This window comes from Rhinichthys klamathensis, unplaced genomic scaffold (assembly GCF_029890125.1).
Source record: "Rhinichthys klamathensis goyatoka isolate OS25496 unplaced genomic scaffold, OSU_Roscu_1.1 h1tg000127l_1, whole genome shotgun sequence".
Taxonomy (NCBI): Eukaryota; Metazoa; Chordata; class Actinopteri; order Cypriniformes; family Leuciscidae; genus Rhinichthys; species Rhinichthys klamathensis.
Window position 1 is genome coordinate 2,712,469 of NW_026606664.1, and position 27,683 is coordinate 2,740,151.

Below are 27,683 nucleotides of genomic sequence, written 5' to 3' on the forward strand. Positions count from 1 at the left end.
ATTCAGTGATCAAAATCTGTCAGACATGTTAAGTTACATAAATATTTATGACATGGAATGTTTGTAATGTCTTCTAAATTGGCAAATGGCCTGCAGTTGTAATGCAATAGGAATCATAATCTTACCAATCAACCAACTTAACACATTTGTATTTTTACAGTACATTTTTTTCTACAAAATGTGTTACATGTAAACTAAAAATGATTGTCACGGAAGAGCAATAGGAAGATATGTAACTAAGAAGATATACTGTATGTGTTAGAGAAAGACATGAAAGTGTAAAAATGAACAATCAACTGAGAATTTTCAGTTTACATGTAAAACGTTTCTGCAAAAATAGCCTACTTTAAATACAAATGTTCAATTTCTTTTTGAATATTACAGTATTGACTTTTCACAGTCAATTTCACCTACTGTCTGAATCTATTTAAAATGCTCAGTGTGATAGAGAGTAAACGTATTGTCTTATTTTATTAAATGTTCCTTTTCAGGCAGACAGACAGATAGAACGATCGATTGAACGATAGATAGAACGACAGACAGACAGATAGATAGATGGATAGGCGGATAGACGGATATACGGATAGACAGACAGCCAATGTTTAATCTAAACCTTAAAAATAATAAAAAATGTTCAGCATTATTATAAATAAACATTTAGAGGACATTCAGAGAACATAAAAATGAGGCTTTTTGTAGCACGTGATTTTACATTTAGTGCATCTAACAAAACTGTGTAGGAGGCCACCATTGTGAAACATTCATTAGAAGAGCTCAAACACTCCCCCATCATCATAAACCTCCACAGGCCTACAGAAATCCTCCCCTTCAGAACACAGGAGCTGAGCAGACACCAGATGAAACCTCACAGCAGATGCTCCTCTCACTGAACACCACATGCTTCTCGCAGAGATGGAGAAAAGAGCAGAAACATCTCATTCTTCAAGATCTGGACGGACAAAGAGGGAGCCGTCACCTTCTCCCAAAGAGAGAAAAACCAAAGCACCCAAATCCGTCAAGCTCCAAGAGCCTCACAAAAGAAGAGAAAAACCAGAAGTGACTGAAGAAGAAGAAAGTGGTGAATCCAAAGAGCCTCAGATGATCTCCAGCAGCACGGTTGTAAATGTAGACAGCGTAAGGGAGCGGATTAAAGAAGATCGAGAGGAGTTATTGGGGTTATTGGAGACTGAGGGGCCTGGAGAAGGTAAGTTTAGACAAGAAAACATCTAAAAAAAGATGGAGAACCTGAGTTCTTCTGTCACTCATCATTTATTTTTCTCGAAAGGCTTGAAGAAGAGATACCTTGGAGTTTGTGAGCAGCTTCTCATCGTTTTGGTCCTGTCTGTGGTGATCTTCTTCTTTCCTATTTTAATCTGGTTCTGTGTGAAGGTATGCTTTCAGTTTTTGAGACTAAATATTACAAATCAAGATATACACTCACCGGCCACTTTATTAGATACACCTGTCCAACTGCTCGTTAACACTTAATTTCTAAGCAGCCAATCACATGGCGGCAACTCAGTGCATTTAGGCATGTAGACATGGTCAAGACAATCTCCTGCAGTTCAAACCGAGCATCAGTATGGGGAAGAAAGGTGATTTGAGTGACTTTGAACGTGGCATGATTGTTGGTGCCAGAAGGGCTGGTCTGAGTATTTCAGAAACTGCTAATCTACTGGGATTTTCACGCACAACCATCTCTAGGGTTTACAGAGAATGGTCCGAAAAAGAAAAAACTTCCAGTGAGCGGCAGTTCTGTGGGCGGAAATGCCTTGTTGATGCCAGAGGTCAGAGGAGAATGGCCAGACTGGTTCGAGCTGATAGAAGGGCAACAGTGACTGAAATAACCACTCGTTACAACCGAGGTATGCAGCAAAGCATTTGTGAAGCCACAACACGCACAACCTTGAGGCGGATGGGCTACAACAGCAGAAGACTCCACCGGGTACCACTCATCTCCACTACAAATAGGAAAAAGAGGCTACAATTTGCAAGAGCTCACCAAAATTGAACAGTTGAAGACTGGAAAAATGTTGCCTGGTCTGATGAGTCTCGATTTCTGTTGAGACATTCAGATGTTAGAGTCAGAATTTGGCGTAAACAGAATGAGAACATGGAACCATCATGCCTTGTTACCACTGTGCAGGCTGGTGGTGGTGGTGTAATGGTGTGGGGGATGTTTTCCTGGCACACTTTAGGCCCCTTAGTGCCAATTGGGCATCGTTTAAATGCCACGGCCTACCTGAGCATTGTTTCTGACCATGTCCATCCCTTTATGGCCACCATGTACCCATCCTCTGATGGCTACTTCCACCATGTCACAAAGCTCTAATCATTTCAAATTGGTTTCTTGAACATGACAATGAGTTCACTGTACTAAAATGGCCTCCACAGTCACCAGATCTCAACCCAATAGAGCATCTTTGGGATGTGGTGGAACGGGAGATTCGCATCATGGATGTGCAGCCGACAAATCTGCGGCAACTGTGTGATGCCATCATGTCAATATGGACCAAACTCCCTGAGGAATGCTTCCAGCACCTTGTTGAATCTATGCCACGAAGAATTGAGGCAGTTCTGAAGGCAAAAGGGGGTCCAACCCGTTACTAGCATGGGGTACCTAAAAAAGTGGCCGGTGAGTGTATTTGATAACTCTTTTAATTCCAATAACTATAATTTATATACAATGTTTATTTGTAGATTGTGAGAGAACATGAGAGAGCGGTGATATTTCGGTTGGGTCATTTATTGCAGAAGAGACCCAGGGGCCCTGGTACGTTTTCATTTACATATTAACACTTTTAGTATATTTGCAGTTTTTATGTAAAGAATTTATTATTAAAAAATATATATATATATATATTTTTTTACAATTAATACATCTTATTTTAAAATATTTCATTATTAATAATTAGTGCTGTCAAATCGATTAATGGCATCTAACATAAAAGTTTGTAAATATATAATATATGTGTGTATATAAATGTATATACTTTTTTTAAGTTAAGTCAACTGATCACTTTATATATATATATATATATAAAGTGATCAGTTGACAACTTAAAAAAGTGAGGAAACCTGTTGCCTTTAAATTATTAATAACTTCTGTAATTGAAAAAAATTAAGTTATGTGAACTTAATATTTCAGTGTTAATGTTAATTATTGTATTACATTAATTGTACTATTATTTTAATGTTAATATAAATAAGAAATCATTTAAACATTATTTTTAATAATTTAATATTTTTGAATTTTATAACATGCATGTTTAATTTTGCTGCAGGGCTGATGTTTTATCTCCCATTTTTGGATGTGTGCCATATAGTGGACGTTCGTCTGAAAATACTGAAGATCCCTCCTCACACGGTAACAAAAAAAGTATTTTCCATATTTTCTGCATGTGTAAGTTTGCGTTGTATTTTCTGAGACGACCTCCGAGTCATCAAATGAAGTGCACTCTAAAAAGCTGACAATGACAAATACCATCCCACTGACGTATGTAAACATGAGGGAGGCAGTTGGTAACCCATAAGTCTCTAGACAGGGCTTTTGTGTAGCTCAAACAGTAGATCATGGTGCTTGCAACACCAAGGTCATGGGTTCGATTTCAGAGAAAACAACTGATAAAATGTATATGTGAGTCGTTTAGGATAAAAGCGTCTCCTAAATGAATATATGTAAAGATACAATACGTCCGCCAAGAAAATCACAAGCCTGAAAAAGAATAAACACCATATGATTTGAATGTCCATACATCCTCAGGTGGTGACCAAAGATCTGGTGTGTACCGAAGTGAGTGCGGTGTGTTACTATCGTATCGAGAATGTGTCCGTGTGTTATTCATCCCTCGCCGGTGTCCCAGATGTGCTGCAGGCTCTGACCCAGGTCTCTGTTAGAGAGATACTGGCCCATCATGCCTTCACTGATATTTTGCTGGACAGGAAACGGATGGCCCAGGAGGTTCAGGTACCTCAACAGATATGACACCTCATGAGGCCTTGAAATAAGAAGTTTTAACAAAGTTTTCATTTGTTGGACAGGTCACTTTAGATTCGGTAACCTGCAGGTGGGGAATCAAAGTGGAAAGAGCGGAAATGTAAGTACATAATGTAAATAACAGATTAAACTCCAAAGGAAGTTCCATGGAGTTACTCATAACATATGTCCACTGTTGCAGAGAAGAAATCAGTCTTCCACCTGCTCTTCAACACAACTTCGCTGTGGAGGCCGAAGCGAGACGTCAAGCACAAGTCAAAGTAAGGCCAACGGTGCAAAATGGGATTCAAACCTACAACCCTTTAGTTACTAACCTAGCTCTATAACCACTGCGCTGCGCTGTATCACAGGTGATCGCGGCGGAGGGAGAAAAGGCAGCTTGTGAAGCTTTGAAGGCCTCGGTGGAGTCTCTCTCTGGTTCTCCGCTGGTCATGCACCTTCGACTCCTGCAGCTCCTCCACAATCTGCGCTCGGAGCAGCCCGCTGTGGTCCTCAACATACCTCCTGATGTCCTGACCCAATCCATCGACATCGCCAGTTTGACCCGACCTGCCAATCAAAGCCTGATCGCAGCTGACGGCTCCGAAGATGCTACCAAAGACTCACGCATGATGTAAAGACAGCGTGTTTGTCAGTGTTTACTTGTGAAGACGTGAGCAGCTTCATACTACTAATTTTACGTAGATATGCATAATATATTGGTAGTCACTTAAAGCTAATCTTTAAAAAAACACTATAATTTAATAACACTGTTAAATGTAATCTTAATCATTAATGATATGTGCACACTTTAAATACAGATGTGTCTATTAAATACTTTATTACTTTGCCCCACATGAGCTCTAGTACGTTTTTTTATTCGCATTTAGTGTTTCTTGTCTCTGGACAGTTTCGAGCTGGCTTCAGATTTCGGACTTCTTGTCTTCTGAGCTTCAGAAGTTGCAACAGGGGTGCTGGGGGTCTTGGGTGCTGGTGGAACCTTCTTCTTGCTCACTGAAAATAGTCAGAAAATGAATAATAAAAAAAAAAAAAAAAAAAAAAAAAAACGAAAACCAGAGGGTTAAAATTGCAAGAAACTACTTCAAAGCCCATTTAAGGCCTAAGAATAAGACTAAAAAGATCTCCCAACACAAATTAAGGTGCGGTCACATTTACCGTTGTTTGGCGAATTTTCAGAGGCAAAATCCAAATTTCAATAGGAATCTACCATTTTGGGAATTTTGGCCAAAAGATTTCCCAACACACATTTCCCAACAGGTCACAACAGAAAGCTGTTTGATTTGAAAGTTACTTCTGTGTGAGCAGTGCTTCATATTTTGTTACACTTTTGACAATAGACAATAGACAATGGACCTTTGTGCCCACAACATATGTGACTGCACCTTTACCCGTCTTGTTCAGTATCTGAAGTGTAATGTTAGCCCCTGACACACTTACACTTGGTCTCCACACTGGGACGAGCCTGTAACTGCCTCTCCAGATCTTGTATCTTGTCCAGAGCTGCCTGTAGGTCTTCCTCTGCCTTTAACGCTCGTTCCTCCGCACTTATAGCCCGTGTTTCAACCTCTCTGGAAAATATAGCTTATGTAGAAAAGAACTATGGGATCTCATTAAAGAGAAATTTAAGTTCACAATGCTAATACTTACAGAAGCTCTTGTTGAAGAGCTCTCACTGTTTCTAATGCATTGAAGGCATCCCGGGCATTTTCAGTGTGAGGAGACAGCACAAGTTCTTCAGTCTAGAAAATATTAAGATTTTGATGATTAATGCTTTGCTCTGTAGATGGGATGCTGATCACATGGAGAAGATCCGATATACTCACCCCTCTAAGTTGGACGGTGTACTCTCCTAAGTTCTTCTCAGTGATATTGCCATCATAACCAACTAGCTTGATGACTGAGCCATCTTTGTCATGTCTGCTGGCTGCTTCATCCTCCTGTGGAGGTGATTTGGTGGCATTTAATAGTGTTTTTGGGTGCTAATCCATTGGACCAAGCTAGCTATAAGGCTAGCAAGCAAACAGCTTATATGAAAAGTGTTAGTTACATATTCATCAGCTCTTTGGAAAGAATAAGACCCAATGGAATCTTTCATGGCTGGTTCCTCTTCTTCTTCGGTAAGTTCCTCTGGTTGTTGCTCGACCTAAGAAGATGTACAAGGAGGTTATTCACATTTTGTACTACTTGGCATAGCTGTATTCTACCACAGTCCATACGGATGTCACTCACAGGCTGTGTTACAGTTTTTCCAGACAACTGCAGTTCTACCATGTTTCCCTTCACATCTGACAGTAGTATCCGGCAGGTCTCCACCCACTCACCACACTCTTTCTGAACAAACACAGTGCACAAGACGCAGTGACATTTCAGGCAGGATGTCAATCTCCATTGCTACTCAAGAAAGAGATCTTAATTGCTAAGCACCTGAAGTTTGGCTAGTTGATACAACTCATTCTCTGTGTCAGTTGTTTTCTTCCGGATCACCTCCTCCACAACAGCCTGACAAGAGCTGCACGACAAGTTGTGTAATGAATTTCAGCTTAACCATAACTAGCTAAGGTGTATCCTCTCAAGATGTTGAGTTTAGTGAGGTTACCTTGTGATATACTTAGAAAAGTAGTCAAGCTTCCCAGAGAGGTTCCTAGCATCCTCCTCTAGCTTCTCAACAGACACGTCCACAATGACGTTCAATTCGGGCATTGGAAGATACGGTTCCTGATCATAATGGACTGGCACCATTAGTAGCAGAAGGTCCACCATCCAGCGAATCAGCTTTGTGTGAAGTGAAGCTACCTACCAACACAAGATGAGATCCTTACTCATGGCTTACTGCACAGTTTCACTCGAGTCCTAGATAACACACCTGAACCAGCTAATCAAGGTCTTCAGGATTACTCTAAATCTCCAGGGCTGCATTTTCCAAAAGCATAAGTAGATCATAGAGACCATTGGGTTACAATGCCTTTTGGAGACGCAGCTGTCCTGCTCTTAGCCATGAGTGATGATGCTTGTCTTTTCAAGCCTAGGACACCGTTTTCCAAAAGCATTCTAAGTTGATCGTAGAGACCATTGGTGGCAATTATTCTACAATCAATTTAGGCTTACGATGCTTTTGGGAAACGCAGCCCAGGTCAGTTGAACTCTGCAGGAAGGTGAGTTCCAGGAACAGGTATGAACACCCCTGACTTAGGGAATAAAAGAAAGGTTACACAGGTCTATGCTGTACCTCGTCACGAAGCCTCATATTTTCACAGTGGAAAAAGTTTTCTTGAGAGAACAGGAATTCCTTCATTGTCTTGAAGACATCATCCAATTCAATCCTGTCACACAGGGAAATTGGACATGGTTCAACCAGAAACATGAATCAAGTCTTGTGTCCAAGTAGATTGTTCCAAATCAGTCATCTATGAGGCTCCATTTCAGCTACGATGCTGCCTTAGAAAGTAGCCGCTTATTTAGACAGTACATAGAAAGGTACTTACTAGGTTTGTCAAGATAGCTATACTGTTTGTCCCTTGCATCTCTCTTACTTGGTGTGGGGTTTCTTTTTAGCCCTGTCACGTTCTAACTGTGTGCTGTCCACTAGCAGAAGAGCCTCATCAGACATATTCATCATCTTGCCAAGAGCTTCTTCCAACATAAGCGAATCACCCGAAGACTGCTCCTCTGGAAGTGCACTCAAGGCCTTTAATCTTCTCGACCAGAACTCCATAGTTTCAATAAGCAACATTAGCGTTGCGTGAATACCTGCATTAACAATCAAGAGCAGATATTGATATCCATTTGAGAAAAAAAAGACTATGTCAGGAACCAAAGGCCTTGGTTCTCACCACTTTCTCCATTGATACGGATTCCCAGTTGATTCTGGAGCTCAGTGATGGTCTTTGCCAGCTCCCTCATGGCCTCCTGGCCTTTAGGTGGCACTCCATCTAGACCAGGGTGTCTCCTAAAGAGCTGGAGGCAAACCTCAACCCAGGACTCTTGTAGGCTAGTTAACATTTCAAGTGTTTCCTGACCAGACACTAGGTCCTCCCCTCCATAACGCTCACACTGCTGCATCAACACCTATAGTTGGAACATAGATAGCTATAATTTTTACATTTAAAGTTAAACAGTTTTACAAAGATAATTGAGTAAGAAATAAAAAAGGATTGCTAACCTTTGACCATTGCTTCAGGTCTTCAGACAGCTCGTCAACTTTCATATTAGGGTTCCTAACGAACCATAAGAGAGACAATAAAAGTCAATAAAAATCATACAAATACAATGAAAAAAAGCAACATTTTCTTCACTGACCTTGATTTGTCTTCATAAAATTTGTGCCACTTGACAAAATTAGCATTGACAGATTTGATGGTCTCGCGTTGGTTGCTTTCAGCCTTTCTGAGATTCTTCATGAAGTTGGTCAGTTTATCTTTCCATCGGTCAGTCAATTCCATGATATGGGATACATCCTCCGAGTCCTGTGAATAAAAATAACATGGATATAACCATTAGTCTACATGTTATAGTCTTGACAGACTGAGGTAAGAGATATTGTAAGTGTACCTTCGTTGTTAGGAAACCAGTGAAACGATCTGCAGTATTGGCCCAGGTCTGCTCACTAATATTTAGCCGTCTGACCAGATAAAGTTTATTTATCTTTACTATCTGAAAGAAAAATGTGAGACATTTAGAGTCAAATATTATAAATTCTTTCAATAGGAGAGTCCAAATTAGTGAATTGTGCTTGTTATCTAACATGTCAAGGGGAATGTGACAAAAGATCACCTTGACTGCAAGACTGTAGGTGGCTTTTCTCCAGAGGTCTCCTTCATCATATAGCTGGGACATCTGTCCTTCAAGTCTTCTCCTCTGCAGCTCATAAAGCTCATGGTATTCTGCCACAATACTGCAGAATGAATGTTATTTCAACCAGACAGATATAAAGTTTCATTAAATTAATGTGAATCCGTAGTAAACACTCTGTTCACACTAATAAACTGGTTTAATGATTCATTCACACACTTTGCATTGCGTTGTGACTCCTCCAGGGCTTTAGCAAGCTCCTCTTTGGTTTCCTCTGCCTCTTTGGACACACTCTCATCATGTTGTTTCAAAGAACTCAGGTCCCTTTTAGAGATTAAATATACATGAGGTAAAAAAAATAATTAAAAAAATCACACTCAACTGTCAATTTTTAAGTTGTGTTAAGCTTACATATTGAGCTTTGCAATGGAGCTTTTGAAGTGAATGATGTTTTCAGTGAGCCGGCGGTCTAGAGCCTTCTGCGCTAAGGTTTCTGTGTGCAGACCCTTCACCTGCCGTGGGATGCGGTCAATTAGAGACACATACCTCTGCCTAGACAAGTGGAAGAGGAAGTGAAGTCACTCTCTAATGAAAACACAGAGAAGGAAAAATAAGAGGTAAAACAGTGATGGAGACCTGAGCTTGGCAAGGAGCTGACCCCTCTCGGCACATTCAACGCTGACCTGGCGGATTAGCTCGTGGAATACTATGTTGTAGATGTTCTGCTCAATTCGAACCAGCTCCAGTAAATTTTCAATCTGAACAGACAAAGCATTATGAAATCATTTACAGTTTGTGATGCAGCTGCTGTAAGATCCAATCCAGCTGGCTGCTTCATCTTTCAACAAAAGTTTCTTTGCGAACCCTCCATTACACTGCGCCTTGTTAAAGGGATACTCCACTTTTTTTGGAAATAGGCTCATTTTACAACTCCCCCAGAGTTAAACTGTTGAGTTTTACCGTTTTTGAATCCATTCAGCCGATCTCCGGTTCTGGCGGTACCACTTTTAGCATAGCTTAGCATACATCATTGAAGTGCACAAGACCATTAGCATTTCTAAAAACAAAATGACCAAAGAGTTTCGATATTTTTTTCTATTTAAAACTTGACTCTTCTGTAGTTACATCGTGCAATAAGACCGACGGAAAATGTAAAGTTGAGATATGTATATGTGTATATGTGAAGTTTCTTGATTATTACGCAGGAATGAGAGTATAGTTCCTAGCCATATCAGCCTAGAAAATCGCAACTTTACATTTTCCGTCGGTCTTAGTGCACGATGTAACTACAGAAGAGTCAAGTTTTAAATAGGAAAAATATCAAAACTCTTTGGTCATTTTTTTTTTGAGAAATGCTAATGGTCGTGTCCACTTCAATGATGTATGCTAAGCTATGCTAAAAGTGGTACCGCCAGAACCGGAAATCGCCTGAATGGATTCAAAAACGGTAAAACTCAACAGTTTAACTCTGGGGGAGTTGTAAAATGAGCCTATTTCCAAAAAAAGTGGAGTACCCCTTTAACAAAACCAAATGCTCTGAACAAACATATAATCTTTCAACGCGATCCGCAACACCAATTAAATCAACCATCTGCTTGTTCCCAGCACTGGGACACAAACTAGCTGTTTAAACTGCCAAAGCTAACGTTCATTCACTCGTCCATTTGTCCTGTTGTCTGCAGACTCAAGCGCATAGAGTATGTCAGAAACTGAACGCACATCTATATACTGTATCCAGTGTAGACAGCGTCAGTGATTATAATGGGTTATATTTACTTCTGACGTGACGCTCACATCCAGTGTAGCCATTAAGTGACTGAATGCCAGTGGGCGGGGCCTATGGTGCATTGATCTGTAACTATTCGTCGATTCTTGCTCTGGTGGCGGGAAAATTTTAATGCTTTATTTGTAATAAGGAGCTATAAAACCTGCAGGATGTTTTAGTGGCACAAAGACAAATTTGATTTCTTATGTCATGAGCCTTTTAAAAACCATTGAAAAAACTAACCTGCGAGAGTTCGGTTAGCTCTTGAAACTCTTGATTGACACCTGCTTTTACCAACATTTTGTCCATCACCTGCATTAACTGAATCACCTCAAGACGACCGCTTGGTTTCCTAGTGGTTGTTCAGAAAATATTCTAAATATGAATATCAATAATTTCAAATAAATAAAGAAAAATTAGCCATGCATATGACATGTCTTCCTAATTTTTGTTTAGAAAATACTTAAAACATTGATAATTTTTAAATAAATTAATGAATCTTAAATAAACATGTTAGAGCAACTTACAATGATGGAAAGACTCTTAGCTTCTTCTTGTCATCTTCTAGGAGAACTGTGAATTTGCTAAAAAATAAATAAATAAGCAAACATTTAGCTGTAGTACAAAAAGAGAGATGTTGTCACTGACCAAAGCAGACTCACTTACTCTTCATAGCACTGCAGTCCCTCAAGGCCTTTGTTTTTTATGATGTGATATTCTTCTGGGATTAAAGTTTCCAGTGAACTCCAATCCTTCGACCCAAAAACAACAACATGAAGTTACAACATATGCAAAGACACTGTGCATCAAATTCAGTTTATTCTCCTGTCACTTGCATTGTGATCTCCTTGAAGCTGAGGGGAGCTTCTTTCAGCCATTTGTGGGAGAGACACTTGGTCCCTCTGAGACACCAGAGCATCACAGAGAAAGGATATGTCTCTGTTCAGATTCAAACAAACACAGTGAGCTAGAAAATGTCTTCAGTGTATTATGGATAAATGTATGTGTTATGTGTAATGATTTAATCCAACCTTCCAGCTCCAGTCAGAGAGGTTGGCTGGTTGAGAAAGTATTGGTATTTCTTGCGTCTAGTGGGATGGTGCCACACTGCATCAGGGCGGTGCATGAAACACACCTGGTGAAAGAGGTCAAAAGAGCTGATTCAGTTACTAGAAAGAATTTTGGCGGACGTTATTTTACCAAGTACAACATGTTCCTGGATCAATGTCTTTCTCGATCCTGGAACAACATTCCAATCAGCCAATCAGATTGAGGGACACGTTTACAGTTTATGTCAAGTTTAGGGTTAGGTGCGATTTTGGGGATAACTTATGGATAGGGTTAGGTTTAGGGGTAGGGATAGGATTAGGACTAAATTTGCAGACAGTAATGTTGTTCCCAGATCAATGTTGATCTTACTTGGCAAAATCACGGTGAAAGATACTCAAGTGCCACAAACCTTGAAGTCCTTAGGAGTTTTGGTTAATCTGAGGGGTCCGAGTCTGTCTTGAGGACATGTGGTGGACGTTAAAGTTGCGAGAAGCTCGTCTGGGATTAAATCGTCACGCACTTGCAGGCTGCTTCCGTCTTTTATAGGTGTCCTCTCCCTCACACGAGGAAGCTCTGTGGCCACTAGACAGATGAATAACATAAGTAAATAAATAAGAATAACAGAAAAGGTTTGTGATGATGTGGCATGTCCTAAATTAATATTAGGAATAACAAAACAAATTATTTGGTAAAATTACATGAATACATTTTTTAATAGGCTATTAAGGAAAAAAGTGTTGGTAACCAGAAAGTTGACAGCACCCTTTGACTTCTATAGTAGGAAAAAAATACTATAGAAGTCAATGGCTACCGTCAAATGTATGGTTGCCAACATTCTTTAAAATATCTTCTTTTGTGTTCATCAGTAGAAAGAAACTCATACAGGTTTGGAACAACTTGAAGGTGAGTAAGTTAAGTTAAATGATGACATGGATGAACTATCCCTTTAAGATTAAAGTTGATGATGAGGCATTAAAAGAAATAAACACACAAACAAACAAATATTAAGTCAAACAAAGATTATGTAAAGTGGCTTCTGTAATTATTGATCATAGATAACAGAGTTTCCTCACTGTTATTGACAGCAGTAGTCGATCTCTTCGTCCTGCGGCTCTCTGGTTTTGCTCCATCCGGAGGAGACGGGCTGCACTTGACAGACACGGACATATTGAGGCCGTCTAAACCTCTAAACTCGCAGGACACTATTTACACACGAATAACCGCAGAAAAGACGCAAATGCGCGAAAACATTACACTTTCTGCCGTTATCCATGCTAGAACGCGCGTAAACTGTCGCTACTGTGCACGAGCTCCCACTCGAGCAGCTAATAAAAGTTTGTTGCCATGGACGCGTCGTGTCTATGTAATTTTCCAGTTACAAAATTACACTCGAGAGACTAATCTGAAGATAATACTTTAATAAAATAGCTTTTATTCTCTTGCTCACTTCTTTCCTGTAGTAAAATTAAGCCTTTTAAATATTCATAAGATGTTTTATGAATATTTTAGCGGGTAATTGATGCCATGGTAGCCAAACAAAGCCCAGTTGCTGGTCACCGGTGTTGCTGCTGCTGCTGCTAACTAAATAATAAATAATTATTTAAAACGAATAAAAAAAAACTAAAACTGGAACGAAGATTAGAAATGTTGCTTTGGCAACTAACTAAAATAAAATTAGGTTGAAGTACAAAAAAAAAAAGTTATATAGAAACATGAACAATCTAAAAAATAAATAAAAGATATATAGAAATATAAAACCCCTAAAATTTAAATAAAAAGCTATAAAGTAATATATAGACCTAAAACTGATTAAATAAAGTTATATACCCCCCCCCCTCCCCCCCAAAAAAAGAACATTATTTTTTTTTTACAAAATTCCTAAAAGTTAAAATAAAATAAAAATAAATTATTATTAATATTAATAAATACTACAATAGTATACAAAAAATACCACAACAATTAGCCTGTTACTTTTTTTAAACAAAAAGTCATAAAAAACATTACTTGTTACATTACATTAAATGTTCATTTTAATAATAGACTGTTGAATAAAACATACTAAATACCACATCATCCAAATTTGACATAAGGCTGTACTTCCACATCTCCACATTTTTATTCAGTCATACTTACTTTAAAAAAGTAAGAATGCAATATTAATGATATGCACATATATGCATCCCTGATAATATAATACAATACATGTATATATGCTATTTGATTTTTTTGTCCTCTAAAATACATGGAAAAACTGGATTACTCCAACAACAGAATTCTTATGTGTCACTTGATTAAATGCAAAGTTTTAAATATGGATATGTTCCTTACAAAAACCCATGGCCTTGCTTCAGAAGGCTTTTAATAACCAACTGGAGTCGCGCGGATTACGTCTATGGATGCGCTTTTTGGAGGTTCAAAAACTCGGGCACTATTAAATGCCATTACAAAGCTGGGAAGAGCCAGGATATTTTTTTAATATAACTCCGATTGTGTTCGGCTGAAAGAAGAAAGTCATACATCTAGATTTTTGGGGTGAACTATTCTATTCCTTTACCATAATCAATTACAACAGACAGAAAGTGTTTTTCCACAGTTTTCATGGAGGTAGCCGTGGGTCATTCTGAGCTTGTGTCAGTCTACATGAGGATTTTATGGTAGGGGTGCAGATTGAGGGAAGACGTGAACGCGCAGATGTCCGTTATCATGGTAGCTTTGGCGAGGACGGGCGAGGCGGGGAGGAAGATCAGCTCCGACACATTCCCATATGAGGACAGCTTTATTTCTGCATCCTGAGTCTCAGGGGCAGAACAGGATTGATCATCTCCGTGGGTTTCCTTCTCCCTCTCTCCGAATCCAACCACCTGCATGGATCACAGAGTCATTTGGTAGATGTTAACATGATCAACAGTTTCAACATTCATGACCATTTTCTACCGTCTCAATGACCCTTTAAAAATTCAAAAGGCCCTTTATTTAAATAATAGATTATAACAGAAACAAATAAATAACATACATGTATACTTAGTTTTCTACTGTTTGCATGCCTGTGCTCCATGAAAAAAGACACCAGTTCATCTTTGGTGACATCTTTCAGGACTTCAATCTGTCGGGTAGAGTAACGATGTGATATTCTCACAGAATAAAACAACTTCTCAAATAATGCAGGAGATTGAATAAGAACAGAAATGCACCGACATTAAAATGACAACCAACCAATAACTGGCCAGTTTTAAAATTGATTAAAATAAATAAATAAAACTTTAAAAACTAAAATTAGTCATTTTATGTGCTATGAAAATTTAAGGCATAATAAATAAATGGAGACCGACAAAAACATTGGTGATGTGGATTAAATGTTTAAAATAGATAAATAAATGGCAAAAAATGATGTTGATGTGGCATAAATCTATAAAATAAATAAATAAACTAACAAAAAATAGTTTTTAAAAGGCACAAATAAAATGTAATTAATATTGATTAATTTTCTATATAGCTTTAATTTATTTTTTACATATTTCCATAGCTTTTTCTTATTTTATTTTTTTATATTTCTATATAGCTTTAATTTATCTTAGTTTTTAGGTTTTTATATTTCAATATAGCTTTAGTTTATTTGTCTTTCATTACGAAAAGTTAAAATAAATACAAAAAAGTATTATTAAATAAATTATTATTAATACTAACAAAAATAGGCAATTTGAAAAACTATTACATTTCTATAATTTTGATCCACATAATTAAATTGAAAATTAAAAGCAGTAATTTTTAATGCGTGAATTAAGGCATCACATTATAATGTACAGTATGAAAAATGTAATTAAATTAGTGTTTTTAAAGATGTTTTTTTTTTAAGATTAACTTTAAGTGACGGCAAAAATAGAGGAAATTAGCATGGGCGGATGCGATAATCTGTAACACTGGACGACAACCGGTATGGTACCATTAATAATATTAAAGAACACGAATATATGGACTGATTTCTCACTTCTTTATTGAGCCTCTCAAAGACATACTGCTGTGTGACCACTTCAAACCAGTTCCTGTCCACTTCGTCCCCGAGCTGCGTGTCTTCACACTCCTTCAGCTTGATCAGAGCGCTCACTTGAGTTTGAAAAGCCTCATCCGATAAGTTATTCATCTTCTCCCCAAAGCTGACTAGAAAAGCTTCGATTTTATCTTCCACAAAGTCAGTGCTACGAGAGTACACGGGAAAAATAAAATGTTACTGATATTCATTGAGAAATGGACTGGAAGATAAACATCTAGTTTTCCACATAAACCTTGCCTGAACTTGGTCGCCTGAGTCTCGACGGTCACTGAAAAGCCAAGGACACAGGAAGTGTTTCTGCAGGCGGGATACACCTGATACCTGAAGGAAGAGTCAAATAAGATCCGTTGAAGAAGAAAGATTTACACAAGGAAACAGTCTGAAGGACGAAGCTTTATAACTGACCCTAGAGTTTCCTTTGTCCTCAGGAAATCAAAGCAGGGCTCTTCCATGTGCATCTGGCAAACACATAAAACAAGTGCATTTAGGTTAAAAAAAAGAAGGACGATACATACTTTCAGTTTAAGCGACGGCCCAAATCACCACAAGCAGCTCCATCAGCGTATGTTCTCGCAAGTTTTTCAGTCCTGTCTGGAAAAACAACAACAATGTTTTGGTATGTTCCTTGCATAAAGCTATGAAAGAATTTGAGAAGATCTGAAATAGTCACATGGACTTCTACCTGATAGTATACTGTGACTTCTGAGTTGGCGTCTGCCGTGTTGAGGGACTGGACTTTACATAAGTGGTGCGTCTGTGGTAACTCCACCACTCTGAACAGGACAGGAAGTGCAGCTGGAGGAGCTTTGTACTGAAGTTTGCTGTTAAACACCAAGGATGTTGTATTTTGTCAGTAAATAAATAAACAAAAATGTTACTTAATTAAAAAAGAGATTATTCTATAAATTCTACATGTAACTAACTCCTCATCCCCCATAATGTGATTCTTAAATATATAAACATTTTTCTAAAAAATTATTTTATTTTGTTATTTTACTTCCAAAAAGTAACCCAATAATGTAACGGAGATTACATGTAATATGCTACCTCAACATTATTAAAAAATATATATTTTATACAATTTATAAAATGAACTATCTGTAAATAGAATTTTGTAATTATTCTGAATAAATAAAAAGTGATTTCATTTAGTTATTTTATGTCCAAAAAGTAACCTAACGTAACACGCTACCTCAAATATTTTTAACCATCAAATTCATTTGATTACCATCAAATATTATTAACAAATTTTTTTTAAATAAAATTAACTATTTGTAACTAGAATTTTGTAATTATTCTGAATAAATAAAAAGTGATTTCATTTTGTTATTTTATATTCCAAAAAGGAACGCGCCTTACATGCAACATTACCATTACTATCAACATTATATAACATCAAATAATTAAATTATACTCTACTTCTTTTAAATTTACATCTAACAAGTTTAAAAAGCAGCCTACTTACTCTATAAAATACTGCAGAAATTCCTTAGATTCCTGTTTGTGCAGAAATTGTACAAAAATGAGTGATTATAGTGTAAATACTTGTTTAAAATGACATAAATCGTCAATAAGACTCACGGTCCTTGTGAAGTTTCCTTGTATGAGTCCTTCTATATGTAACTCATCCCTGAAGCGATTCACAAAGTCCATGAGATCAGCCACGCTGATGTCCGCCATGATGGCTTCATACCTCTGCATCACAGAGAAACGATGGTGCTCAAGAATCTGCAGTCGAACATCTCTGAAATAATACACAGTAATGAGACCGAATGATGCAAACGGAGATCGCTGGTGGTTTGAAATCTGCGGTTACACACCTTCCAAGTTGATCTGGTTTAATGAGGATGGTGTAGTAGGTTTTCTTCAGTTGCTCAGTGAACATGCTAAACACATCTGGAGTGGTGCTGAAGTCGGCCAGGTGGTCTACGATCAGGTTCAGAAGCAACTAAAGAGAATGAAACTGACAGAATGAGTTTGTTCAAATGAATCAATTTCATTTGAGAGACAGATTCAAAAAGAGTCAGAGACACTAATGAACTCACAGGCAGTTTGTGGTTGAATCCTTTGAGTCTGAGGAACAGGCCGTGGTCTCCAGGAATTAACGTATACTCCAGCTGAGCCACAACTGCATCGTATGCCGGCTCCGCCAGATTATGAGCCAGAATATTCACAAAAAGATCCAACAGGACCAGACTGGGAGAGGAAAAAGTGTCCGTGTATAATGTGGCAGATCTCCAAAGAATTTGAGCCTTTTGTAGAGAATTATGAATTCAATTTGTTGAGGAACAACTCACTTTTTAGGAGATTCCAGTATGATTGGAGTGAGCAGCTGGAAGCGTGCATAAGCTATCGGAAAATACAGACATAATGACTTAATTACGGATATAACATTGGGATTATCTCATTGAGTTTCTCTCATTATTAAGGTACCTTTGGGTATTTTAAACTTGCTGTCCTTTCTGAACCACAGACGGCCTCTCTCGTTGTCGATTATCTTGACTGGGAAATCCGTGTCAGGGCAGTCTGATGTTTTGAGGGTGAAATCTGAGGCTGTGGATGGGGAAGAACTGAAGTGAAAACTGTTGTAAAGAAAAGAATTAACCTCCAGTGAATGGAATGGGAACTGACCTATAAACTTGTTCTCAGCGGGGAGGTGGAGGTCAGGGTTCAGCGGGAAATCTCCAGCCCAAAGGTCACTGTATTCTTGAGGAATATCTGTGTAGGTATAACACTTCATAATTAAGTCAAACATAATAAACTGATGCGTGATGTATCCGTGCCATATTGGTTATCAGACGATATTATAATTTACATTTTTTATTGTAAAAAATATTTTTTTTTTAGATACTGGAAGATTATTTAGACCATAAGGTATAAATAGAGATTAATGAATATTTTATTTAATTGTGCCACATCAACATCTTTTATTTATTTATTAATTTCATTTATATTTATGACACAACCAACTATTTTATGTCTATCTATCCATCTATCTATCCACTGTCCATCCATCCATCAACTATCTATCATCCACCCATCAATTATCTACCATCCATCCATCCATCCATTCATCAACTATTATCCATCCATCCATCCATCCATCCATCAACTATCTATCATCCATCCATCTATCCAGCCATCAACTTTCGATCATCCATCACTAATTTCTTGAAGCATTTAAAATAAAAATTAAATACATTTTTTTTAGTGTTTTATTTAAACAAAATAATATACAATCTTAAAATTGTCCATTTATCAATTATTGGTGATAAAATTAATTATATCAGCCACAATTTTTTAATTCTACTTCCATTATATCATATCTAACGATTATAAAAAGCAGCCAACTTATTTATTCAGCATTATTTGAGATTATTTGAATTCTGTGAGAATATCTTCATGCAAGTTTATTTTTCAGTGTATTATTTTTCATTTATATTTTAGCCAAAACTATGTTGAACTTTGATATTAAAATTTTATGAAATTAATATCTTTTAATAATATTGGTTATCCTTGAAAAGTGTCTACCAGAATTTTAACGTCTATGCATCCCTTAAAAATAAAGCCAAACCTTTCCCGGATCTATTGTTGTGGTTTACCTTCAACACTGTACTGCGTCCCAAACCACTTCTCCTTTAGCGGACAGAGACCATCATGTTTGGGTGACAGCAGTAATATGTTGGCCGTCATTGGGGTCAAGAGTGTCAAAGCAGCTGAGATGACCTTCAATGACAGATTAAACATCAGAACAGCAGTCATAAAATATTTAGCATTACTAGTTTAGTCCAAAAGACAATGCCATACCTCTGGGTTGTATTCAAACATAAGCTGGTCTCCACACAGGAAGTCCTCTTTTGGGAAAAGTTGCATGTTCTCACAAATGTTGGCCACAAACTCAATTGGTTCCGTCTGGTACAAAAAACATAAATATGAGAGTTGAAGGCCTGCGACTGTTCTATCTATGAATTTAGATGATTTCACTCAAGAGAATGAGGGAAACACAGGTCACCTGCTCCTGATAGTGGAACTCATTGGCTTCAATCTTTTGGATTTCCTCATAGATTCTGAGGAAACGCATAACCAAGAGAATATTGAGTTGTTTTTTGTATTTAACAAAACCAAGAGGATTGAAGGACATTATCAAAACCAACTCTTAAAAATAAACTCTTTTCTTCTCAAGAACCATTTTTACTGTAAAAAGGATTTCATATTCTGTGATATTCTGTCATATCAGGCTGTGAAATCCTTTTCTAATTGAATGCATTTTCTTTTTAAAAAGCAGAACGTTTCAATGATCTTCTGCCCACCTCTGCTGAGGTCCAATAGACTGAAGCATCTTTAGATACTGGAAGATTGTATGAATGACCTACAACCATAAAAAACATTTCATTATTAAGATATAATGAGGAATAAAAGGATTCACACCACATAAAAAAAACTGAGGACTTAATTAAGCCAACATGCAGGGTTTTTCAGACCTGGAAGAAGTTCTGGAAGCCCTCGTCGCTCAGGGTGACTGAAACGCTGAAGATGGAGTAGGTGGTGTTCTGATCGAAACCCGTCTCACTGTTTCCTCCGAACAGACCGATAGCCCAGCACCTTCAGATACAGAGCATTTCATTTCATCTCATTTGATTCAAACCGATTCATTAGTGATCAGTTTAATACAAGTATGAACAGAAAGTCAAACTCACTTCTTTCTGAGTAAAGACAATACACTTCCAGCTCCTTCATGACCAATCAGCCAGGAAATGTAATGCAGGGGTTTCACTCTATATCCCAACATGTACAAACACAAACACTCTTTATTGCCATCAGCCTAATGCAAACTTGTACTATTATGCCATTATGTCCTGGATAAGAAGCTTGGTGGCCACCAGCATCCCAGGCTGGTCTTTTAAGCAGAGTATACTTCACTATTTTGACCTCAGCAGGGTAAAACACTTTTACATGGTGGATAGATTTTGACAGCTGTCAGGATGTGTTACTGACCTGTAATGTTTGCCTTGAGGTGGAAGAGCCCAGCTGATGGTCAGCGCATGAACCTTTCTCACTGGCACCACTGAAAATGACACATATAGTTATCAAAGATTCCAAATGCTCATTTAAATTCACCAACACATGAGTAGGCCTAGATTTGGGAGTCACTGAATCATAAATAATGATATTCAGTATGAACTCTGTATGTTGTTTAACAGTTAGCATAAAATTAAACCCAAATGATTAAAATAAATTGTTTAATTGTATTATTTAAATAAATGTATATAAATATAATATGATATTAAAATGTAATTGTAAATATAAAAAATGTTTTTAATATTTAATTTAGTTTTAATAATAATTTTTATTAAAACTATTATAGAATATTATTATATATAATAATATAAATTATATTATATAATTTCTATATTTTAATTTAATTTTAAATATAAAAAAAATCTAAATTTAATAAGTGAAAGATATTTTATTTAAAAATGATTTATTAAATTTATTCAAATATGCTTTTATTATATTCCACTTATTATTGTTATTAAAATAACAAAATAAAAACAACAATTATATATAAATGTTATTTTATTTTCAAATATACCTGTGATAATATCATTAAATATAAATAACATAACTCATAACACATTATTTACTTTATGTAAGGTATGGACTGTCAGTTGACTTCCCCCTTTCCTCAAGCAAGAACGTGTGTACAACACACACACACACTCTCTCTCTCTCAGGAATGGCCAGAGTCATAAAATGCTTGAACATTCCATGCCCTCCCCCATCTCTGCAAGAGAGATAACAGAACTCTAACACACACACACACAAACCAACACACACACAGGATGGACCTTTACATTACACTCATAAAACGAGCCATTACCAATTGTATAGGATATATTCCTGTATGTCTGTGTGTTTCCCAGTCCATGGTAGTCTAGATATGATCTCCTAGCGTATCAGTGAAACTCTAGAGAGTTTATAGTTATGTATTAAGATGTATCTTCGTATTCCAATTATGTGTAAATGTTTTGTTTGGTACCGTTTTAATTATCTCGTTCCAACTGATTTGGTCAGATACAGAAGATTACAGTAAAATGTATGTTTTCTATGTTTTTACCATCTTGTGGAATGATTCTGACAAATTCTGACTGGTCATAAAAGAGGCGGACACGGCCATAGTTTAACTTTGACAAGACAAAGAGAATTTGGCCGCAAAAAGTTTCGTTGAATGTCATTGGCCAGTTCGCACCTCAGAGGTGTGGACTCCAGTTCCTCTAAAGAGGACTGAACCTCCCTCTGGACGCTCTCTTCCTCCCTTGTCCTCGTGTCATAATGTAACGTCTCGCCTCCGGACGAGCTCTTCGCCTTTCTTTTATTTGTTTCTAGTTTAGTTTGTGTTTTTCAGTTGTAGATAAGTCTCTGTGTTTAATTCCAATCGATGATTGAAAAGAAAACCCCGTGACATATCTCTTCAGCAAATCCATCTACGAGGGACCTTTAAACGAGCGCGCGCTCGCTTTGAAGGAGAAACACGCGCACGTGACCGCGTGACGCGCCGGACCGAGCGACGCACGCGCTTCTTCACCAGCCATGCAAAGATGTAACGTTAACTCCGCATGATTTCCCCGTCGAGATCTTTATTTCCTTTTTGTTAGTCAAAGTTTTGTTTTCCGTAGTCGACTCAGTTCACTTCCACGAAGTGAAACGAACTTAGCCGAACTATTTCCCTTTGGTAATGTTACCCTAAAGACTGTAAACCTCCGTTCAACACGCGCGCCAAGCAGCCCACGTGACGCTTCCTCACACACAAAAGGACTCAGCTCACGCGGCCAGACAGGGCCGTACGGGAATGCCTCGACACACAGAGAGACCATAACATAACTTGTGCAAGTATAATCTCTTTATAGAGCTTCTAAGAAGTTTTAAGATGATGTTTCGTGTTGTAATCGGAGAGGTGAATGTCTTCCTGCCAATGAAATTCTGCCAATGTTCTCTGTTCTCTCTCTCCCCATTCTCTGTTCTCTCTCTCTTACTCGCTCACGCGTGTAAGTTATCCATTGTCCAAACTTTACGCATTTCTCGTTCATTGATGTCTTATTGTATTGTTCATTGATGTCTATGTGTTTGTAAATACATATATCCCGTGTAACCGTAGTAAATACATAAGTAGTCATGCCTCTATTAAATTAATTATATATTCATTTGATTGATGTGCTGTCTCTTTGCTCAGTTTCAAGTCCCTTAAGTGCAAAAGATCTTATGCTACAAGCTTACTAAAATTAAAAATACCTTAAAGAGTATGTGTTGTGTTTATAGGGCGGGAAACCCAATTCTTCTGGCCAGAGAATTGCGTTTCCTGAAATCCTATAAAGTAAGATGATATTGTGGATCCCACAAATATTATCCTGACAATTGAGCTAATTCATTTTACCTGTTTTGTGAAACGTGGTCCGTGTAATTAATTGCAATCAACTTGTGGTTAATTTCAAGGATTCACATGCATGCAGGTAAAATGACAGATCCTCCCTTATCGGGAGATTTATTAACATGTAAGACTGGTCTAATTCAAACATGCATGAATAATTATTAATTACCAATTATTAATTATGATATGCAAATTCCCCACGGATTAGATCCGCCCTGAATCCTTACAAAATGTATATCAATATTTTTTTTTTACAACTACTACTTAAATATTAAAATAAACATAACAACAACAGTAATTTATTTTATCGATTTTATTTTATTTTCAAATAAAAAACTAATAATAACAAAATAACCATTTACTTTAAAAGATTTATTTAAATATGTTTTCATAATTATACTATAAAGCATTATTGTTGTCATATTAATTAGTAATATAGATTGATAATATTAATATTATAAACAAAAATGTATTAAAATTACATGAATTATATTTAATATTTAATTTAGTTTTATTACATATTTTTTGAAATGTAAATATTTCATATTTAAATTAAATATTAAGTTAAATTACATACTAAATTAAAACTTATAATATTACATTAAATTAAAGTTCAATGTAGCTTTTTAAAAAGATTCTAGGTAACCTAACTGACGTAAGCTATACAATCTGAAATCCAACGCTACCTCGGTAAAGCTTGTTGAAATCTGGGGTATCAAATGGATCCTGAAGGTCTGAAAAGTTCACCCGTGGCTGGCCACTGTGGGGGAAAAAAAGAAAAGAAAAAAATTATATTAAAATACATCCTGGGTGACATAAATGGCAAGAAATATGAATGTTTAGCATACGTACTTGTTTGGGATCTTAATAAAGATCTCTCGCACCCATTCTTCCAGGGTATCAAGTGTGTCTATGAGGATAAAGTGTCCAAAATTAGACCCTTGATGTAAATATGAGGATAGTACTGTATTCATTCAGAGACAAATGATTTATTCTCATTGCCTCTGGACTGCACAGTGAGCGTCATGTAATGAGCAGAGTAAAATCTCCTCCAGAACTCTCTCAGACGCTCATAAGTGTTGATATTCTTCTCTCTGGGTTCGTCTTTCAGTGTTTGAGCATTTCCTGGTGAAATATCAAGTGATGGACAAAGATCATGAGCATCATTCTCTTGTTTGGCTTTATGAACATTATGAACATGTGACTGACCCCAGAAGAACTTGCTCATCGGATGACTGGCTTTTGCTAAACTTCCAAACAGCATCTCTTTGCGGTTAGAGTCTAATGGTCGGCCCATCTGGTACTCTGTTAAAAAGAATTTAGCCACATTACATTTCATTATTAACGTTAACAGTGCACTTGTGACGTGTTTTTACTGACCGCTATCTACGGCCTCCACCTCCCTGTCAACTGCATCAGGAATCATCAGGGGGCAGATGAAAAACTGCGCCCACCTGTGGACAAATAATGCAAGTGCAGGTTTTTAAAGGGGCAGTTCACCCTAAAATAAATGAATATGTGATTGATAATTGAATATTTAGCTCACCGATCCAGTGCTTCTTTGAAGCATTTCCTCTGAACATCAAATTGGAAGATGGTCCGCTCGCAGTCCGTGGAGGCGTTGTCACTTCCTCCGTGTTTTTTCAGGAAAGCATCAAAGCCATTTTCGTCCGGATACTTCTCACTGCCCATGAAGACCACTGGAAAAATAACAATGTGAATTTAAAGGAAATAAAAAGGTAAGAATAAAATAAATGACCCCTTGCTGTCAATCAACGCACTGTGTTCGAGGAAATGGGCAAGACCAGGTAGATCCGCAGGGTCACTGAAGCTTCCCACGCTGATACAGAGCGCAGCTGCGGACTGAGGGAACATATAAGATATTGGGTATTATATCTATTTATAAATGAAGTAACTGTAAAGAGCTGAAAGTCACCTGTTTCTCTGAACGGCAATTCTTCTTCCTCTCTTCACTGCATTTATTCATGTCATTCCTGTCTTCATCAGCACTCTCACTGTCAACATTCTCTTCCTCTTCTTCATCAGCCGGCTCTTTGCTACTCTCTGATTGGGTGAGGTCTGATATGAGTAGCACTTTGAGTCCATTGCTCAGCTCAATGTACCTGGAAAAGGTTTAATTACTTCTAGTCAGAAAAAGAACCATTCAAAAAATATATATTTATAAATTAGAGATGTATTATTATAAAAATAAAATATGTTTTAATGACAAAAAAATATTTAAATACATTTTATTTCTAAAAATACATTTGATAATATGAATAAATACAAATATAATAAATAAAAACAAATAATAACAAAACTTTTTTTCCAAATTGTATCAAGATATGATTTTTTTATATTTTATTTTTCAAAAATACATTTATTTTCATTTAAATTGTTATTTATTTTATTTTATAACATTTTTTATTAATAATAATAAAAGAAAATGACAAAAACAATTTAACAATTTCATAAATTTATTTTAAAAAATACACTTGATATTATAATTTTATATAACTAAAATAAAAATTAATAAAATCATATTTTATTTTATATGCTTTAAAATAATTTAATTATTATTATTGAATTATTAAATTATAAATAAAACAATAATCGTATATTTTTTTCAAAATGTATAATTTTATTTTAAATATAAATGTGATAATATAATAATAATATAAATAAAATAAATAAAATAATATCCATAATAATCAGATTTAAATATTAAATATATTATGGTTTACATATTTTGTATTTATTAATATTGTATTTATATAATATTTACTAATAATAATGATACAATGTATATGAAGACTGATAAAGACTGATAGTATGAAATGACAGTTGTTGTTATTAATTAGGGTACTACTAGTATTATATTATTCGGTCTATTTACTATATATATATATATATATATAACATTCATACATTATTATTGTTGTTGTTGATATTTTTACTATAGAGCATAAAATGTCTTGTTACCTGTATTTTTTCGGGTCGTTTGGTGATTTGATTATTCTCGGGTCACTTTGATCAGACTCTGGCTGGGAGACTGGCGGTTCAGTTCGAGCTGGTGGAGGTTCTCCGCTCTCTGGACCGGACACTTCACAGGCAGGTCCACTGCAAGTTCGGGGCATTTCGACTCAAACACGCTGCGTGTGACAAGCCACACCTGTTAGTGTCAAAGCGCAGACACTCACTAGATTTAACATGATTGACACCTGTCACGAATACACTTTACGTCATCTTCTGTATCAAAACTCCAGTAGCTACTAATCCCTATCATGGCTCACGTTAAGACAACACTGCACTAAAAAAACGTTTTAATAATTAAACTTCTGCATACAATTAAGTAGCATACCTTCCTTTCTGTTGTCGAATGGATTACGGATGTTGCGCCGTTAACGCTCATGTTGAGCACACCTAATACAATGAAATCTCATTGGCTGATACACCGTGGCATAAGAACCAATGTGATTGGTCGAGCCAACCGGCGCTGTGAAAAATGGAATACAAGCGTTTGTTTTAGAAACAGGTTGACGGCTGGTTCAGATCAGAGCTGTTGTTGTTGACTAAATGTAAACCTAAAAATCATTGAATTACAATAAAATATGAATATAAGATGAAAAACTTACATTTACTTTAGCACTGAAATACTAAAATTGAATGGGAAATAAAATTAAATATATATATAAATAAAAAAATAAGAATAAAAAATGAGAAGCACATACAAGTAGGCTACTAAAATTTAAACTAAAATTAAAATATAAAATACAGTGCAATATTACTAAAAACTAATAACGCTGCTACAGAAATTCGAATAACAGACAAATATCTTAGACCATGAATTAAGGTTGTTGAATCTTTTAACACTATGTGAAAAATAAATAATAAAAGTAAAGTGTCTTTTGTGACTTTTAAGTAAATATAGTGTCAAATAAGTTTATTTCATTTCAGCAATTTTTGTTTGCTATCATATATAGTCCATATACTACAGTATCCTCAATATACTGGCCATCAGCATCACATACAATGACAGACGCAGTACAAAAATATTAGCATTATTATGTGATTTGTGCTTTTATTGTTACAAATTGCATCTAAAAGTAACATTCACAACTGTACAATCACTGTACGCCCCAGTGCAAATCTACAAATCAAAATACACTGACAGCAAAGGTACAACTATATATTCCAGCAGCATAAAAATAAATATCTACTCGGGGGGGAAAAAATATCTCATTTGGAATAATTTCGACTATAATTACATAAAACACTCATACATCACTTGATAAAAAACCAAGGTAGATAATACATACACGAACCCACAAGGATTTGCTACAGGTTTCTGAAATATAAACATCCTGGCACGAGTTCACGACAAATCTCGACTTTCTTCTTGAGGATTTGAGTGAAGAATCATATCTTTTGTAACAACGCCTGACTATGAAATGTGCTGATTGTGTTCAGTCTATTATTACACACAACAGTAACATGTGGTTTCTGACAATACTAAGTTTAACATGAATTTAATGTCGTATTTTTGTGTAAGACATGAATTTTATTTTGCGTATCTAATAATTTTTTTCCTCTCAACATGAAGATAGAT

General features: G+C 36.5%; 3 protein-coding genes across 3 annotated transcripts; 1 reads left to right on the plus strand and 2 right to left on the minus strand.

Annotated features, from left to right (window-relative positions):
- Positions 1-767: 767 nt before the first annotated feature.
- nphs2 (NPHS2 stomatin family member, podocin) lies at positions 768-4,833 on the plus strand. Its single transcript, XM_056256521.1, has 8 exons — positions 768-1,204; positions 1,286-1,389; positions 2,701-2,773; positions 3,285-3,367; positions 3,764-3,967; positions 4,042-4,097; positions 4,179-4,257; positions 4,348-4,833. The coding sequence occupies exons 1-8, from the start codon at positions 898-900 to the stop codon at positions 4,612-4,614; spliced, it is 1,173 nt and encodes a 390-aa protein (XP_056112496.1). The 5' UTR covers positions 768-897; the 3' UTR covers positions 4,615-4,833.
- On the minus strand, positions 4,801-12,893 carry axdnd1 (axonemal dynein light chain domain containing 1). The gene is made up of 25 exons (XM_056256522.1): positions 12,674-12,893; positions 12,010-12,182; positions 11,582-11,685; positions 11,387-11,489; positions 11,217-11,302; positions 11,078-11,134; positions 10,794-10,902; positions 9,422-9,543; positions 9,197-9,337; positions 9,005-9,109; positions 8,768-8,888; positions 8,546-8,647; positions 8,294-8,460; positions 8,157-8,211; positions 7,828-8,062; positions 7,528-7,744; positions 7,224-7,317; positions 6,594-6,790; positions 6,422-6,506; positions 6,227-6,328; positions 6,045-6,140; positions 5,821-5,934; positions 5,645-5,736; positions 5,435-5,565; positions 4,801-4,990 (listed from the first exon to the last, which is right to left on the minus strand). The coding sequence occupies exons 1-25, from the start codon at positions 12,765-12,767 to the stop codon at positions 4,863-4,865; spliced, it is 3,030 nt and encodes a 1,009-aa protein (XP_056112497.1). The 5' UTR covers positions 12,768-12,893; the 3' UTR covers positions 4,801-4,862.
- A 1,297-nt stretch (positions 12,894-14,190) lies between these two features.
- nrd1b (nardilysin b (N-arginine dibasic convertase)) lies at positions 14,191-26,503 on the minus strand. The gene is made up of 31 exons (XM_056256523.1): positions 26,436-26,503; positions 26,057-26,226; positions 25,011-25,197; positions 24,856-24,937; positions 24,621-24,774; positions 24,455-24,528; positions 24,284-24,379; positions 24,077-24,199; positions 23,927-23,984; positions 23,761-23,834; positions 20,644-20,713; positions 20,346-20,423; positions 20,130-20,250; positions 19,959-20,017; positions 19,661-19,715; positions 19,456-19,560; positions 19,251-19,374; positions 18,280-18,366; positions 18,082-18,201; positions 17,946-17,997; positions 17,694-17,844; positions 17,469-17,596; positions 17,230-17,392; positions 17,114-17,145; positions 16,331-16,469; positions 16,192-16,239; positions 16,054-16,106; positions 15,886-15,969; positions 15,586-15,793; positions 14,614-14,703; positions 14,191-14,461 (listed from the first exon to the last, which is right to left on the minus strand). The coding sequence occupies exons 2-31, from the start codon at positions 26,209-26,211 to the stop codon at positions 14,237-14,239; spliced, it is 3,195 nt and encodes a 1,064-aa protein (XP_056112498.1). The 5' UTR covers positions 26,212-26,226; positions 26,436-26,503; the 3' UTR covers positions 14,191-14,236.
- Between the last annotated feature and the right edge of the window lie 1,180 nt (positions 26,504-27,683).

Coding starts and splice junctions, on each gene's coding strand:
- nphs2 (XM_056256521.1), top strand. CDS start 898: ATGCTTCTCGCAGAGATGGAGAAAAGAGCAGAAACATCTCATTCTTCA. Junction 1,205..1,285: donor GACTGAGGGGCCTGGAGAAG/GTAAGTTTAGAC, acceptor TTTTCTCGAAAG/GCTTGAAGAAGAGATACCTT. Junction 2,774..3,284: donor GAAGAGACCCAGGGGCCCTG/GTACGTTTTCAT, acceptor ATTTTGCTGCAG/GGCTGATGTTTTATCTCCCA.
- axdnd1 (XM_056256522.1), bottom strand. CDS start 12,767: ATGTCCGTGTCTGTCAAGTGCAGCCCGTCTCCTCCGGATGGAGCAAAA. Junction 6,791..7,223: donor ATATGAGGCTTCGTGACGAG/GTACAGCATAGA, acceptor TTGTGTTGGTAG/GTAGCTTCACTTCACACAAA. Junction 6,329..6,421: donor ATCAACTAGCCAAACTTCAG/GTGCTTAGCAAT, acceptor GTGTTTGTTCAG/AAAGAGTGTGGTGAGTGGGT.
- nrd1b (XM_056256523.1), bottom strand. CDS start 26,211: ATGCCCCGAACTTGCAGTGGACCTGCCTGTGAAGTGTCCGGTCCAGAG. Junction 24,380..24,454: donor GGTGGAGGCCGTAGATAGCG/GTCAGTAAAAAC, acceptor TCTTTTTAACAG/AGTACCAGATGGGCCGACCA. Junction 16,107..16,191: donor CGCTGATGGAGCTGCTTGTG/GTGATTTGGGCC, acceptor TGTGTTTGCCAG/ATGCACATGGAAGAGCCCTG.